This window comes from Camelina sativa, chromosome 12, assembly GCF_000633955.1.
Source record: "Camelina sativa cultivar DH55 chromosome 12, Cs, whole genome shotgun sequence".
In the NCBI taxonomy this organism is placed as follows: Eukaryota; Viridiplantae; Streptophyta; class Magnoliopsida; order Brassicales; family Brassicaceae; genus Camelina; species Camelina sativa.
The window spans coordinates 20,127,838-20,144,295 of NC_025696.1; the positions used below are offsets into that span (position 1 = coordinate 20,127,838).

A 16,458-nucleotide genomic window follows, 5' to 3' on the forward strand; every position below is an offset into this window, starting at 1 on the left:
GTAATGCCACCGAGCTGCTCCTGGATGATATTGAAATTACGACCGTTGGTCCAGTCGTACCAAAGGTCAATCATCGAGAGATCGCCGGAGTAATTCATAAACATTAACGCGTGGAACTGGTGTGGCCATGGCGTCGGCACCGGCTCATCCGCGGTGGCGATTTTAACGCCGGCGGTTAAAACGATGTAGATGACGATTAGTATCAGTGGTCGTCTAAAAGCCATCTGTCTCAGGTTTTGGTTGTTACTGCCGGCGATAACTACTCATTTTTATTAAATACTATATGCTTTCTTTTTTTTTTCTTGGGTCAAAAAATACTACTATATGCTTTTTATTAAATACTATATGCTTTTTATATTTAAAATAATTTTTATCCGATGTAAATTAAGGAAGGATCTGAATTGTTGTTTTGTTTGTAGATTATGGCGTTTCTTATTTACGGTTCATAAATTATGTTTGTAGTGGTGCGTATTAAAAAAAAAAACTACCGGAGATTAACTATGAATCACTTATACAAATAGAGTTGGTACACAGCCTTCCCAGAATTATAGTGGAAACTGTTGATGGGTTTGTCCATCCTATCTACCATAACCATTTGAATCCTAAGTTCATTAGTCTTCTCAGCTCAAATATCATTATTGAAGTATTTTCTCAATCTACAATTACCAATACAAAATACGTATAACATTCTCAATTTTAACAACTATATGTGTTTTGGGGAAAGAGTTATTGGTTCAATTTGAACCATCCAACCAACAATCTTTTTAAAACCATAGCACAAAAGAACTACGAGATTTGAAAAGAAATCAAAAGGCCGAAAAAAAAAAAAAGCTTTTCTTGCATGACTTAATAAACCTACACCATACTCCTACTTATAAACACCACATCACCAATTCCACACCCATTCCATCTTAAAAATCACAATCTGATCATCACCAACACATTGCAAACCAAACGCAAAGACATGACTCTTCTTGCTTTCTTTCTCTTCACCCTCCTTGTCTTTTCTGGTAACACATCTTCTCCGTTTATGCATAACGTTTTCAACTCAATAAGAGTTTCGCATCATGTTTACATTTTCTATATGTAATATCCCATATTGAACATGATTTGCTCTGTTTGACAGGTTCATGTTGCTCCGCGCTTAGGTTCCAAAGGCACAAGTACTACTTTCAAAGGAAAACAATGCTAGATTTAGCCAGCAAGATTGGTATCAACTACGGAAGACAAGGAAACAACCTCCCATCTCCATACCAATCCATCAACTTCATCAAATCTATCAAAGCTGGTCATGTCAAGCTCTACGACGCTGATCCAGAGTGTCTCACACTCCTCTCTCAAACCAATCTCTACGTCACTATAACCGTCCCTAACCACCAAATCACCTCACTCAGCTCCAACCAAACCACAGCCGACGAATGGGTCAGAACCAATATCCTCCCTTACTATCCACAAACACAAATCCGCTTTGTCCTCGTCGGAAACGAAGTCCTCAGCTATAACTACGGGAACATCTCGGCGAATCTTGTACCGGCGATGCGCAAAATCGTGAACTCTCTCAGATTTCGTGGGATTCACAACATCAAAGTCGGGACACCTCTCGCCATGGATGCTCTACGATCGTCGTTTCCTCCTTCTAACGGAACATTCCGGGAAGAAATTGCCGGACCGGTGGTATTACCGTTGCTGAAGTTTCTAAACGGAACAAACTCTTACTTCTTCATCAATGTTCATCCTTACTTCCGCTGGTCAAGAAACCCCATGGACACTAGTTTGGATTATGCTCTGTTCCAAGGGGACTCCACTTATACCGACCCTCAAACCGGTTTGGTTTACCGTAATCTTCTAGACCAAATGTTGGATTCGGTTCTCTTCGCGATGACCAAGCTCGGTTACCCGCACATCCGTCTCGCGATCTCCGAAACCGGATGGCCTAATTCAGGTGACATCGACGAAACCGGAGCCAACATTCTCAACGCGGCTACATATAACCGGAATCTGATCAAGAAGATGACCACAAGTCCACCAATCGGTACGCCATCTAGACCCGGTTTACCAATACCGACNTGTCTCACACTCCTCTCTCAAACCAATCTCTACGTCACTATAACCGTCCCTAACCACCAAATCACCTCACTCAGCTCCAACCAAACCACAGCCGACGAATGGGTCAGAACCAATATCCTCCCTTACTATCCACAAACACAAATCCGCTTTGTCCTCGTCGGAAACGAAGTCCTCAGCTATAACTACGGGAACATCTCGGCGAATCTTGTACCGGCGATGCGCAAAATCGTGAACTCTCTCAGATTTCGTGGGATTCACAACATCAAAGTCGGGACACCTCTCGCCATGGATGCTCTACGATCGTCGTTTCCTCCTTCTAACGGAACATTCCGGGAAGAAATTGCCGGACCGGTGGTATTACCGTTGCTGAAGTTTCTAAACGGAACAAACTCTTACTTCTTCATCAATGTTCATCCTTACTTCCGCTGGTCAAGAAACCCCATGGACACTAGTTTGGATTATGCTCTGTTCCAAGGGGACTCCACTTATACCGACCCTCAAACCGGTTTGGTTTACCGTAATCTTCTAGACCAAATGTTGGATTCGGTTCTCTTCGCGATGACCAAGCTCGGTTACCCGCACATCCGTCTCGCGATCTCCGAAACCGGATGGCCTAATTCAGGTGACATCGACGAAACCGGAGCCAACATTCTCAACGCGGCTACATATAACCGGAATCTGATCAAGAAGATGACCACAAGTCCACCAATCGGTACGCCATCTAGACCCGGTTTACCAATACCGACATTTGTTTTTTCTCTGTTCAACGAAAACCAAAAACCCGGTTCGGGAACACAGAGACATTGGGGAATCATGCATCCCGACGGTCAACCAATCTACGACATAGATTTCACCGGTCAAAGACCCTTAACCGGTTTCAACCCATTGCCTAAACCGACGAACAACGTTCCATACAAAGGCCAAGTGTGGTGCGTACCGGTCGAAGGAGCTAACGAGGCTGAGCTTGAGGAAACTTTGAGAACTGCTTGTGGCAGAAGCAACACCACTTGCGCGGCTTTGGCTCCGGGAAGAGAATGTTACGAACCGGTATCTGTTTATTGGCACGCAAGCTACGCGATTAGTTCGTACTGGGCTCAGTTCCGCAACCAAAACGTTCGATGTTACTTCAATGGACTAGCTCATGAAACCACGACCAACCCTGGTAATAAGCCCATTCTTTGTTCTTTTCCAATATTGGACCACTATATCCTTTTTGTATAGTCACGGAACTCATGGTTCATCTGACAGAGTAAGGGTATTTATGGAACTCTTTTTTTGTATACAGGCAATGATCGTTGCAAGTTTCCGAGCGTTACACTGTGAGGATTGAGGAGGAGGAAGACTGATTAAAGCTGGATTACTTATATTGTTCTTTATCTTTGTTGTACCTTTTCTGCTTCATGTTTCACGATGTTGAGAAAAAACAAAATCAAAATAATTAATATATAGTAGTCTTTTTTTTTCCTTACAAAGCTGATGATTATTACATTTCTCTAGGTTAACAAATTAAAACATTCACATTTCTGTGTCTCTACTTTACTCTAAAGCCAGCTGCAAGTAATCCAGAACCTTTTGACTGTAACGTAAAAACACCAAATACAAAAAATCAAATTAGCGAAAAGAATGAATGTAAAATAACGTGGTTGGATTTGGATTCACGATCATCACCAAACAAATCGTTCAGAATTAAAATAATGTCGCATACAATTCATGTGATTGCATTGCATTAAATACACCAAAGTTTTCATACAACGTAACGACGAGCAAATAAAATAAAAATAAATGCACCAAATAAAATTAAATTTTGGAAGAAAATATAACAAAATAAATAAAAAAATATCGTCCGTTGGAAAAAGCCATGGTCACATTACCTGTGACGACAAGGACATGGTTGCGTCACTATGTATTTTATTTAGCTTCGATCTCTCACTATCTCTCAGTTCCATGTCCTCTTTATTAAGGTCCCCGTCTTCATCTTATCTGCAAATGCAACTTCATCTGAAACCTGATTATTCCTTCTTCATCGCGTCTGCCTCGATGATGGCGTCGACCTCTTTGGGACCTTCGACGCTACTTTCTTACGCCTCTTCTTCTCGTCAATTTCCTGATTTTGGGTTCAGATTGATCTTGGGTCACGAGGGTGTTCGAGTTCCCTCGTTCCGGCGATTTAGGAGGATTCACTGCGAGTCCAAGGCGAGTTCAAATTATTCTGCTTTTGTGTTATCTTAACAATTCTGTTCTCTTCTTTTTGGGTTTTTGGAATTGAGTAAGAAAACTTTTCACTGTTTTCAACTTTAGCCGATGGATACAATTGAGAACATTCCTATTGGTTTAGAGAAAAGTCATCAAAATTGTATCTTTCTTTTTCATGTTCAATGCAAAGTTTGTAGCTTTTTGTTGATTCAGTGGGTCCCAAGTCCCCAACTGTCCTCTAGATGAAACAACGCCTTGGATATTTGAATCTAATGATATGTATGATTCAGGAAAAAGAAGTGAGGACGTCTTCGCCAGTCCTTGAAAGCTCGTCACTGTCCGGAGATGCTGCTTTGCGTTCTAATGAATGGAAGGCTGTTCCGGATATTTGGAGATCATCTGCAGAAAAGTATGGTGATAGAGTTGCATTGGTGGATCCTTATCATGATCCTCCTTTGAAACTGACCTACAAACAGGTAGGTTCCTTACTAATTCTACGTTTCATCAATTTTTATTGTTGCAAAGAAGAAAAAGGAGACACCATTCCTTCAAAATTTTCACCCCACCCCAGCACTTTTTCATTTATTTAGTAGCTATTTATTAAGGCAAGCAGGGTCCAGTCACTTTAAATAACATAAAAATATTCCTAGATGTCATCCAGTTTTTTGGGTACTGTTAAGCAAAATATGTTGACTATGTGTGAGAGGATATAGCAAATTCAATTCTTACTAGCTTGTTAAGATGATGGTGTTGAAGGAAGAGTAGCTAGTTGATATGCTTGTTCAGTTGCTGATGATGATCCAAATTCTAATTGCAAATTCGTTACTGTCTTTTTATGAGAGGTGGAGAATTTGAAATTTCCAGCGATTCAGATATTAATTATTTATTAAAAACTGAAGCCTTCATCTTGCTTACTTAACTTTTAGCTGGAACAAGAAATTTTGGACTTTGCCGAGGGCTTAATAGTTGTTGGAATGAAAGCAAATGAGAAGATTGGACTTTTTGCTGATAACTCCTGCAGATGGCTTGTTTCAGATCAAGGTATGTGGTTGATTATATGGAACACACTAGCATAAAGTGTGAAAATCACTCTGTTGCTCATTACTCATCAGGGGGATTAATTTCATTAAATATTTGCATCACCAAGCTGTGCTTGCCTTACATATTAACTATCAAACAAAAATCTTTCGAGCTACGTAGTTAATATGTTCGTCACACATCCAATCACCGTATAAATATCCTTCCTCTCTGTCAAGCTGTAGGGCTTTTGTATACGCTTAGCTATTTAAACTGCACTTCTTGCCTTCTTGGTGCAATAGTTCTAATATACACTGCTTTTTCATTTCTCCTTCTCTCACACAATTATTTGTATCTTTGTCTGTTTATTACTTTATGCCAGGTATAATGGCCACAGGAGCAGTCAATGTTGTCAGAGGATCTAGGTCCTCGGTTGAAGAGTTACTGCAGATATACCGTCATTCTGAAAGGTACGCCAACAGTTTCCGTACTTATTAGCATACCTATTACTGATAAGTTAATAGTTGGCTTTCATATAAACACAAGGATTTTTATCACTGTATACTGACCTCATTTTTGTACCGTCTGCCTCATCATCTTGTGTATTTTGTTATAATGAATTAGTTCTATAATGAATCAGTTTTAGTTCTATGTCTTCAGATGCATCTAATGATGCTGTTGAGTCTACGAGCAGTATGCATGGTTTAGGTGTAGCCGTGTAGTTCTTATTAAACAGCTTCTTGATTTCTCATTCATCTTATTCCATCACTCCCCTGTAAAAATCATAACTATTCAAAAAGATTCTTGGATGACAAAACAGATCTTTCGTCCCTCCATATACTTGTGTCTCTTCAACTATATATGCCATATTTGTTTTTGCAATACAGAGATCAAGAATTTCAAGTGATCTGTATTGCAGTGTAGCCCTTGTTGTGGATAATCCTGAGTTTTTCAACCGCATTGCTGAGACATTTACTTCCAAGGCATCTCTGAGATTTTTGATACTTCTCTGGGGTGAGAAATCATCATTGGTCACACAGGGGTTGCAGGTTCCAGTTTACAGTTATGCAGAAATTAAAAGCCTAGGACAGGAGAGTCGTGCGAAATCATCAGGGTGTAATGGTACCAGTACGTTACTACGTTGAGGTTCTATGTTTTTCTCCAAGGCCTTAAAAGAAGAATCTCCTGATGCTAGCAAACTGATGACTGCAGGGAACTATAATTTCATCAATTCGGATGATGTAGCTGCAATTATGTATACCAGTGGTACCACGGGAAATCCGAAAGGCGTTATGCTTACACATCGGAATCTCTTACAGCAGGTTCAACAAGATACTTTTTTGCAATCGTTTTTTGGTGGTTCTGTCTCTGTTATATATCAAATTTCCCTTTTTACTTTCTTGAAATAATAAATTTGCAATGTTTTAAACACTTTCCAGATAAAACATTTATCCAAATATGTACCTGCTCAAGCTGGCGATAGATTTCTAAGCATGCTGCCATCATGGCATGCCTATGAACGTGCTTGTGAATACTTCATATTCACCTGTGGGATTGAGCAAATGTATACGTCTATAAGATACTTAAAGGTTATTCTCATCATCCGATTTTGTTAATTCAGTATTTTTTGCAAATTGTGTTGGTCCTCTGTTTTTGTGTGATACTTCACTAACATTCCGAGATCAATCACCTTGATTTGTTTCTTAACGGTTGCTCCTTTTGGCTCTAATTCAATTTTATTTTGTTTTCTTTTGTACAGGATGATCTAAAGCGGTACCAACCAAACTATCTTATTTCCGTTCCGTTGGTATATGAGACACTTTACAGGTTTGTCAATAAAAGTTTGCACAATATTCATATTCTATTGATGATGGACACTATACATAGTTAATATTGAAGTTCTGTATGCATTTGTTTCAATAAGTCGTAAATTCATCTCTCACAGCTAAGAGACTTTTAGTTAATCTTGTTTCTGGGCAAGCCTGGTGAAGTACACTCCGAATTCTGCTCGTTTCATCATTTCAATCATTAACTCCTACTCAGAATTTTCATTATGTGTTGGTTGTTAAACAAGTTTTTTCACTCTTTTCTTTATTTCCTCTTTGAGCTCTTCAGTGGGATTCAAAAGCAAATTTCTTCAAGTTCTGCAGCCCGTAAATTTCTAGCACTTACGTTGATCAAAGTCAGTATGGCATATATGGAGATGAAAAGGATATATGAGGTTCATGAACATGATGCCCTCTTGAACATTTGTTCTTACCATATAGTTTGTGTGAAGAGTTTTTCTGCTTATCCCTATTTGTGGTTCCTGAAGTTTTGATATGGTCTTTGGTCTGGTTTACAGGGTATGTGTCTGACAAAAGAGCAAAAGCCTCCAATGTACATTGTTGCTTTGGTGGATTGTTTGTGGGCAAGAGTAGTCGCTGCCTTATTGTGGCCATTACATACGTTGGCCAAAATGCTTATCTACAAGAAAATACATGCGTCTATTGGAATATCGAAGGTAGTACACAAATTCTATTTCCTATTTGTTTTTTTTGTTAGATTTATATTTATAGTGAAATACTGATATGATATTGGTTTCCACAGGCTGGTATTAGCGGAGGTGGTAGTTTACCCATTCATGTTGACAAGTTTTTTGAGGTTATGCCATCTATAATTTCTCTTAAAAATATAGGACAATTTCTTTTCTTTTTTTTTTGTTGGCTTTGAAAGTTTCGATATTCAAAAGAGTTCCAAAATTATGCAGGCCATCGGGGTGACTCTACAAAATGGTTATGGTTTGACAGAGACCTCGCCTGTTGTGTGTGCACGGACGCTTAGCTATAATGTAAGTCTTTCCTGCTTTCATATCCTTATTTGTTTTGAACTCACAATGCTTTAAAGTTTCCTTTTTGAGTGTTTGCAAAAAAAGATGGTATCGTTTCTGAAATGCCCTTACCAAAGTTCTAATAACTGTTATTTCTTTTGATCCATCGTTTGCCTTTTTCTACGACTTTAACAGTATTTCGTTTGTCTCATTTGTTGTTGTCAAAGGTTCTTGGCTCAGCTGGGCATCCAATGCATGGTAAAAATTGTAGATCCTGAGACTAATAATGTACTCCCTCCAGGTTCAAAAGGCATTATCAAAGTCAGAGGTCCACAGGTTATGAAGGGTTATTATAAGGTAGTGTTGTATTTTTAGCTTACTTAATCATAATATTACTCCTATGAAGTTGTGAAAAAGGTGACAGAGAAACACACAAGTTTTAAAGTCAAGCTTGTTTCTTCTGAATAACCTGCTAATAAGCATTTATATATTAATTGGCTTCCCTATCTTTGTCATAATGCATATTTTTCTTCTTCACTTCCTGTTTTCCTCAAATTTAAGTTTGTTGCCTGACTCATCAAGTAAGAGTTTTTGCATTGATGATTAAATTTGGGTTTAAGTCATCTTTATGTCGGTGTGTGCTTTTCAGAATCCATTGACCACAAAGCAAGTTCTAAATGAGAGCGGATGGTTCAATACAGGAGATACAGGTTGGATCGCTCCTCATCACTCAATAGGGCGGAGTCGCCGCTGTGGAGGTGTCATTGTTCTTGAAGGCCGTGCCAAGGACACAATTGTACTATCCACAGGTATAATCCAAGTCACAAACATGTTCAAATGCATAAATGAACCCAAACTCGATTAGGGAAAGAAAAAAAAAACAGTCCTTATAAACATCATCGTCATTATAGGTGAAAACGTGGAACCAGTGGAGATTGAAGAAGCCGCCATGAGAAGCAGTTTGGTTGAACAAATCCTTGTTATTGGACAGGTTCTTGAATTTATTTTAAAGAATGTTACAAACATGACAAATCTTAGTATCGACGATTCGTTTATCTTTTGTTATTCAAATTGACTTCTCCTTCACAGGATCGACGCCGCCTTGGAGCCATCATTATCCCAAACAAAGAGGAAGCACAAAGACTAGATCCTGAAATTTCCAAAGAAAAACTAAAGAGCTTGATCTACCAAGAACTGAGGAAATGGTAATAAATACTTTATAAACTTTAAGTAAAACTAATTAGAGCTTATATTTACTATGTTTAAACAATGTTACAGGACATCAGAATGTTCGTTTCAAGTCGGACCGGTCTTGATCGTCGACGAGCCTTTCACGGTAACTATACATAAACCAATCCTCACTTATTGATATTTTGGCTTATTCAGGACCCAAAAAGATCAAAAACCTAATGAAGAAAACTGTTTTGATGACAACATTGCAGATAGACAACGGCTTAATGACACCAACGATGAAGATTAGACGGGACGAGGTCGTGGCTAAATACAAAGACGAGATTGATCAACTCTACAATTAAGACTTTTGTATTAGTCTTGTTCCTGTTGTTAATATTAGCTGAACTTAATTAGCAAAAAAAAAATAGATAAAAAAAAAAATTATTAGCTAAACATTTTACAGCTTGTAAAATTAAATGTTGTTTTCAAGTTTTTATTATTATTTCAATTCATATATTGAAGTTTAAATAATTTGGATATTAGCATTAGACTATTAGTAGTGTTCACATAATCTATAGAAAGTTAGAAACCCATAAAGCGACCAACAGCTGATGAATGCTTATCTCTCACTATCTTCATCAACTCCAGCTCTGCGCGAGGAATCGAATCTTAACAACTGGCAAAGCCCTCCATGCCCACATCGTCAAGCTCGGGATCGTTCAATGTTGCCCTTTGGCCAACACTCTTGTCAATGTCTACGGAAAATGCGGCGCTGCTTCTCATGCTCTCCAGTTGTTCGACGAAATGCCTCACAGAGACCACATCGCCTGGGCCTCAGTTCTCACAGCTCTTAATCAAGCGAATCTCTCGGGTAAGACTCTCTCAGTGTTTTCTTCAGTGGGTTCGAGGGATGGGCTGCGACCGGATGGTTTTGTGTTCCCGGCACTAGTTAAGGCTTGTGCTAACTTAGGATCTATTGAGCTTGGAAAGCAAGTTCATTGCCATTTTATAGTCTCTGAGTATTCGAATGACGATGTTGTTAAGTCTTCACTGGTTGATATGTATGCTAAATGTGGGTTGGTCGATAGTGCTAAAGCAGTTTTCGATTCTATAAGAGTGAAAAACACCATTTCATGGACTGCCATGGTATCTGGATATGCTAAAAGCGGAAGAAAGGAAGAAGCTTTGAAGCTTTTTAGGGAGTTACCAGTCAAGAATTTGTATTCTTGGACTGCATTGATCTCTGGTTTTGTACAGAGTGGGAAAGGGCTTGAGGCTTTTTCTGTATTCACTGAAATGAGGAGAGAAAGAGTTGACATTTTGGATCCGTTGGTCCTTTCGAGCATTGTTGGCGCTTGTGCTAATTTGGCAGCTTCAATAGCAGGGAGGCAGGTTCACGGGTTGGTTATAGCTCTAGGATTTGATTCCTGTGTGTTTATTAGTAACGCCCTTATCGATATGTACGCTAAATGCAGTGATGTTATAGCTGCAAAGGATATATTCAGTAGAATGCGCCACAGAGATGTAGTTTCATGGACATCGCTTATAGTTGGAATGGCTCAGCACGGGCAAGCTGAGAAGGCATTAGCAGTTTATGATGACATGGTTTCTCACGGTGTAAAGCCCAATGAGGTCACATTTGTTGGGTTGATATATGCGTGTAGCCATGTCGGTTTTGTAGCGAAAGGCCGTGCGCTTTTCCAATCAATGACCAAGGACTATGGAATTCGTCCATCATTGCAGCATTATACATGCTTATTGGATCTTTTTGGTCGATCTGGACTCCTTGATGAGGCTGAGAACTTAATACATACAATGCCGTTTCCTCCAGATGAACCAACTTGGGCTGCTTTACTTAGCGCTTCTAAGCGCCAGGGACAAGGTCAGATGGGTGTAAGAATTGCTGATCATCTTGTAAGCTGCTTTAAACCGAAAGATCCATCGACTTACATACTTTTATCAAACATCTATGCAAGTGCTTCTTTATGGGGAAAAGTATCAGAAGCAAGAAGGAAACTAGGAGACATGGAAGTTAGAAAAGATCCAGGGTACAGTAGTTTCGAAGTCAGGAAAGAAACTGAAGTTTTTTATGCAGGAGAAACATCCCATCCTCTAAAAGAAGACATCTTTGGATTGCTTAAGAAGCTAGAGGAAGAAATGAGAAGAAGAAATGGTTATGTTCCTGATACGAGTTGGATCCTACACGATATGGATGAGCAAGAGAAAGAGAAGCTATTGTTTTGGCACAGTGAACGATCCGCTGTTGCATACGGATTACTCAAGGCTGTTCCGGGAACTCCTATACGAATTGTGAAAAATCTAAGGGTTTGTGGAGATTGTCATGTTGTTCTGAAACATATAAGTGAAATTACAGAAAGAGAGATTATAGTTAGAGATGCGACTAGATATCATCATTTTAAGGGAGGGAAATGTTCCTGCAATGACTTCTGGTAACTGGTAAGTCCTTGGCTTCTCTGTTGTAACACTTTGTATCTGAAATTTGCTAAGATTTTTTTAGAACTGCGTATAGTGATGAATGATGACGGTCACGCAACATCGAGTTGTAACTATCTTCAGTAAAGAACAAGAAGATGGGCCAGTTCACTTCACATGCATTATAGATAAACAACAAAAGAGTAACGTGTTGCACTTACTCGCCAGCTCACGAATTTAGTAACGTGTTTATTCTTATTTCACTCACCAAGTCATGAATATAATAACAACACGTGCATGGGCTTATGCTAATAAGAAATGAATAATAGCCTGACATAAATAGAATAATTTAAAACACATATAAATTAATACTCTATAAAATAATAAACACTATAAATTAATAAATTTTGCTAGTCTTAAATCTGTAAAAAATAATAAAATAATATTTATTTTGAAATCTACATGTAAAATTTGGTCCCAATAATATAGTAAATTAATAATCATGTAAATTTACATATATATATATATGCTAATATAGTAAAGTATGTTTTTCTTAAATCTGGTATCTATAAAACAATTATTATGTTGTATCTTTAAACTATAATGATATAATATATATATATATATATATATATATATATATATATATATTTTGTCAACTATTGAGCCACAACAGGCCGACTCATTAGCCAAATCCTTACATTCGTAAAATATCCTTTAATATTTCATAAAACAGCTAAAACTTTTTAAAGTTTTCCATTTCTAAATATGCATCATTTACATTTTGATAGTTTGATAGACTATTAAAATACGATAATTGATATTTTTATTCATAAATTTGAATATTTATGTTATGTGTATAAGTGAATTTGTCTATAATATTTGTAATTCATTGTCAATAATAGTTTTAATTATGGACAATACTTGAGTTCACCCCTAGGGGTGAACCTTTGCATTCACCCCCTTATAAAATAAAGAAATATAATCTGTATACATTATTAGAAAATTCGAAACTTAAATCGCTCTTTTATAAACCCAAACCAATATATAAATTTGTTTTAATTGTAAAATCTAAACTCTAACCATCTCATTTGTAAACACAAACTGACATATAATTTAGTTCTAATTGTAAAATCTAAACCTTAACCATCTCATTTGTAAACCCAAACCGACATATAATTTCGTTCTAATTGTAAAATCTAAACCCTAACCATCTCATCTGTAAACCCAAACCGACATATAATTTTGTTCTAATTATAAAATCTAAACCCTAATCACCTCATTTGTAAATCCAAACCGACATATAATTTTGTTTTAATTATAAAATCTATACCCTAGTTCTCATTTATAAACCCAAACTGATATATAACTTGTTTAATTGTAAAATCTAAACCAAGCCAATATTTAACTTTCTTTAAATAAAAGTATACAGAATTTGTTTTCTTAATTAGTTTTGCTTTTAATTTAATTTTGATTTATTTTTTAAATAAAATATTAGATAAAACATTATGATTGGTTGAGAGGGAAGAGAGTGAATACAAAGGTTCACACCTAGGGGTGAACCTAAGTATTTTTCTTTAATTATTTCAAATTCAATTCCAATACCATAAAATTTACAACATCCAAAATTCGAATCTTATTTTACAAAAATTGTCTCAATTCATAGTTTTTTAAAAATTAGACAATTAAAAATATACTTATAAATTAATAATTATTAATTTACACTATAAAATAATTATTAATTATTAATTTATAGATAAATTAATATCACTATAAATTAATAAAATGTCTTGGTCCCAACATTATTAATTTATAGAGGTTTTATTGTACAGTTTGGTTAGTACTTACAAAAAGCTGCATAAATCTGTTTAGATTCCTTAATGTACAACAATTAAACCCTTTTAGCAAAAAGTAGAATTATTGAAAGAATATCATTTCTAGTCACATGCTATATATAGAGACATATGCAATAGAAACAAATAGATAACAAGGACACGTCACCATCACTCTCATGGCCAAAAAGCTTCTCGTACTCATAGATCATTTGTGTTCTTTCGTTTGAGATAAACTCAGAGACGTGTAGCTTCACTACTTCCACATACTCAATAGAGAAAGAGATGGCTACCGAAACCGTATTGGCGACGGCAGTGAGCAATGGCGGAAGCAAAATATGCTGCAAGTCCGGTCCAGGTTACGCGACGCCTCTCGCCGCCATGGCTGGTCCACGGGAAAAGCTCATCTACGTCACCGCCCTCTACTCTGGTTCACATTATACCATCTTCTATCTATTTTTATTCAATACTATTTTTGGACTGAACTGAATCTTTCTCTGGTTCCTCTGTATTCTGATACCTTTTGATTTGTTTGAATGGGGGTAAATAGGAACGGGGCGAGACAAACCGGACTACTTGGCAACGGTGGACGTGGATCCAAGTTCACCTACTTATTCAAGCGTCATTCACAGATTGAAAATGCCTTATGTGGGAGATGAGCTTCACCACACTGGTTGGAACTCTTGCAGCTCTTGCCATGGTGATGCTTCTGCTGATAGACGTTACCTCGTCTTGCCAGGCTTAATGTAAGATCCTCTCATCACAATTCTAGATGATGAATTGACTAATTAAATGTGTGTTTCTTTTTTGTTTCTTGAATGAAGATCTGGTCGTATTTATGCAATCGACACAAAGACCGATCCAAAGGCTCCCTCTCTGTATAAGGTTATAGAGCCTAAGGAGATTGCTGAGAAGACAGGATTAGCATTTCCACACACGTCTCACTGCCTCGCCTCGGGGGATATGTTGGTGTCTTGCCTTGGGGATAGAGAAGGAAACGCTAAAGGGAATGGGTTTCTCCTTCTTGACTCTGACTTCAATGTGAAAAGCAGGTGGGATAAACCAGGAAATAGCCCTTTGTTTGGGTATGATTTCTGGTACCAACCTCGGTTCAAGACAATGATCAGCACTTCTTGGGGAGCACCTAAAGCCTTCTCCAACGGTTTTGATCTCCAGCACGTTGCTGATGGATTGTACGGAAGTCATTTACATGTTTATAGTTGGCCTGAAGGTGAAATGAAGCAAGTTATTGACCTTGGAAATACTGGACTCTTACCTCTTGAGGTAACACTATAACATAAGTGTGACGATCTGTGTTAGTATTTAGTAACCAAGAATGTAATCTAATCTTGTTGTTGTTGTGGTTGCAGATTAGGTTCTTGCATGATCCGTCTAAAGATACAGGGTATGTTGGGAGTGCGTTGTCGAGTAATATGATTAGATTTTTCAAGAACAGTGATGATACATGGAATCATGAGGCAAGTGAAGTTTCTTAATGTTCTTTTTTTTTTTCTGTTTTTTCAGATCTATGATTAACTGGTCTTGTTTCAGGTGGTTATATCAGTAAAACCGTTGAAGGTCGAAAACTGGATTCTTCCAGAGATGCCGGGGCTTATTACCGACTTCTTGATCTCACTCGATGATCGGTTTTTCTACTTTGTGAACTGGCTTCATGGAGATGTTCGTCAGTACAACATAGAAGACCCTAAAAACCCTGTATTAACCGGACAGATTTGGGTCGGAGGATTACTACAAAAGGGTAGTCCTTATAAGGCTGTTGGAGAAGATGGTAACACTTACCAATTCGATGTTCCTGAGATCAAGGTTTGTACCAAAATGTAAAGTCTTTGGAACGTTTTAACCAAAGTTTACACTCTATTGAATCTGTTTTTTTTTGTGAATTTCAGGGGAAATCTCTACGAGCAGGACCTCAGATGATTCAACTGAGCCTCGATGGGAAACGATTGTATGCGACAAACTCGCTGTTCAGCGCATGGGACCGTCAGTTTTACCCGGAAATCATGGAGAAAGGCTCACACATAATCCAAATCGATGTTGACACAGACAAAGGTGGTCTCACCATAAACCCTGACTTCTTTGTAGACTTTGGTGATGAACCAGACGGTCCTGCACTTGCTCATGAGATGAGGTATCCCGGCGGAGACTGCACTTCCGATATCTGGATTTGAATAATTTGGCTTCTCTCAAAGAGTGAAGCTGGCTGGATTTGTGTGACTCACTGTTATTATGTTTCAATATAGTGTGTTGTAATAAACAAGTGGTGGCTAGTTTCGTGATCCATATCATTAAAGTTGGTTACACTGACTAGTTATCTACTCCTTTGTTGCTTATTATTCTATTCCGAGATAAGAAAACTTAACCGATTTAAACCGAATTGAACCGATCAAGTCCGGTTGAATTATAGATAACGATACTTTCCAAAGTAAACGCTTTCAGATACAGCGTATGTAGTAGACATTTGACGAATTATATTTATTTTATCAAGTTTGTCAACGGACATTATCTGGTTAAATTGATTTTTTTTCTAATCTGTTTGTTGCATGGAGACGTATTTTAATTATAAATACATCAGTAAACAATAATACAACTTGTACTAATTTTGCAGTAATCTGATTTTTTAATTGGATATTGTTTCTCCTTCACATGCCTAACACTAATTACGTGGATTAAGGTGAGTCATTATATAGAGATCTTTCACTCGCATACGTCCAAAAGCTTCCCGTGTGTTGGCGTTACACTAAAAAAGGCACGTTAGAGACGTGTAGCTTAACCACTGCCCCCTGCTATATACAATTCAAGATTTGACCTCACACAGAGAGAGAGAAAGAGAGAGAGATATGGCGACGGAAACTGAAGTGGTGGCTCCGGTGAGCAACGGCGGAGGCAAAGAATGTTGCAAGTACGGTGGTCCTG

At 37.8% G+C, this 16,458-nt stretch overlaps 4 protein-coding genes and 1 pseudogene across 5 annotated transcripts in view; 4 read left to right on the plus strand and 1 right to left on the minus strand.

Moving 5' to 3' along the window:
* The window catches only part of LOC104732292 (uncharacterized protein At4g14100), a gene marked incomplete in the record, with an annotated part of 2,265 nt that extends 1,972 nt beyond the window's left edge, over window positions 1–293 (minus strand). The window contains 1 exon segment of the mRNA XM_010451826.2: window positions 1–293. Coding sequence (XP_010450128.1) covers window positions 1–224 — 224 coding nt within the window.
* On the plus strand, window positions 696–3,538 carry LOC104732293 (probable glucan endo-1,3-beta-glucosidase A6). The gene is made up of 4 exons (XM_019234000.1): window positions 696–1,010; window positions 1,127–1,942; window positions 2,690–3,229; window positions 3,353–3,538. Exons 1-4 carry the CDS (start codon window positions 965–967, stop codon window positions 3,388–3,390), a joined length of 1,440 nt encoding a protein of 479 aa, XP_019089545.1. The 5' UTR covers window positions 696–964; the 3' UTR covers window positions 3,391–3,538.
* On the plus strand, window positions 3,987–9,790 carry LOC104732295 (annotated as a pseudogene).
* LOC104732294 (pentatricopeptide repeat-containing protein At4g14050, mitochondrial-like) lies at window positions 9,795–12,019 on the plus strand. 2 transcript variants are annotated; one of them, XM_019234019.1, is made up of 2 exons: window positions 9,851–10,130; window positions 10,214–12,019. In XM_019234019.1, exons 1-2 carry the CDS (start codon window positions 9,951–9,953, stop codon window positions 11,711–11,713), a joined length of 1,680 nt encoding a protein of 559 aa, XP_019089564.1. In that variant the 5' UTR covers window positions 9,851–9,950; the 3' UTR covers window positions 11,714–12,019. The 2 variants fall into 2 exon arrangements, with proteins under 2 accessions (XP_019089563.1, XP_019089564.1); XM_019234018.1 differs by having other exon boundaries at window positions 9,795–12,019.
* Window positions 13,686–15,875, plus strand: LOC104732298 (selenium-binding protein 2). The gene is made up of 6 exons (XM_010451830.2): window positions 13,686–13,954; window positions 14,075–14,270; window positions 14,349–14,808; window positions 14,895–15,002; window positions 15,076–15,348; window positions 15,432–15,875. The coding sequence occupies exons 1-6, from the start codon at window positions 13,810–13,812 to the stop codon at window positions 15,711–15,713; spliced, it is 1,464 nt and encodes a 487-aa protein (XP_010450132.1). The 5' UTR covers window positions 13,686–13,809; the 3' UTR covers window positions 15,714–15,875.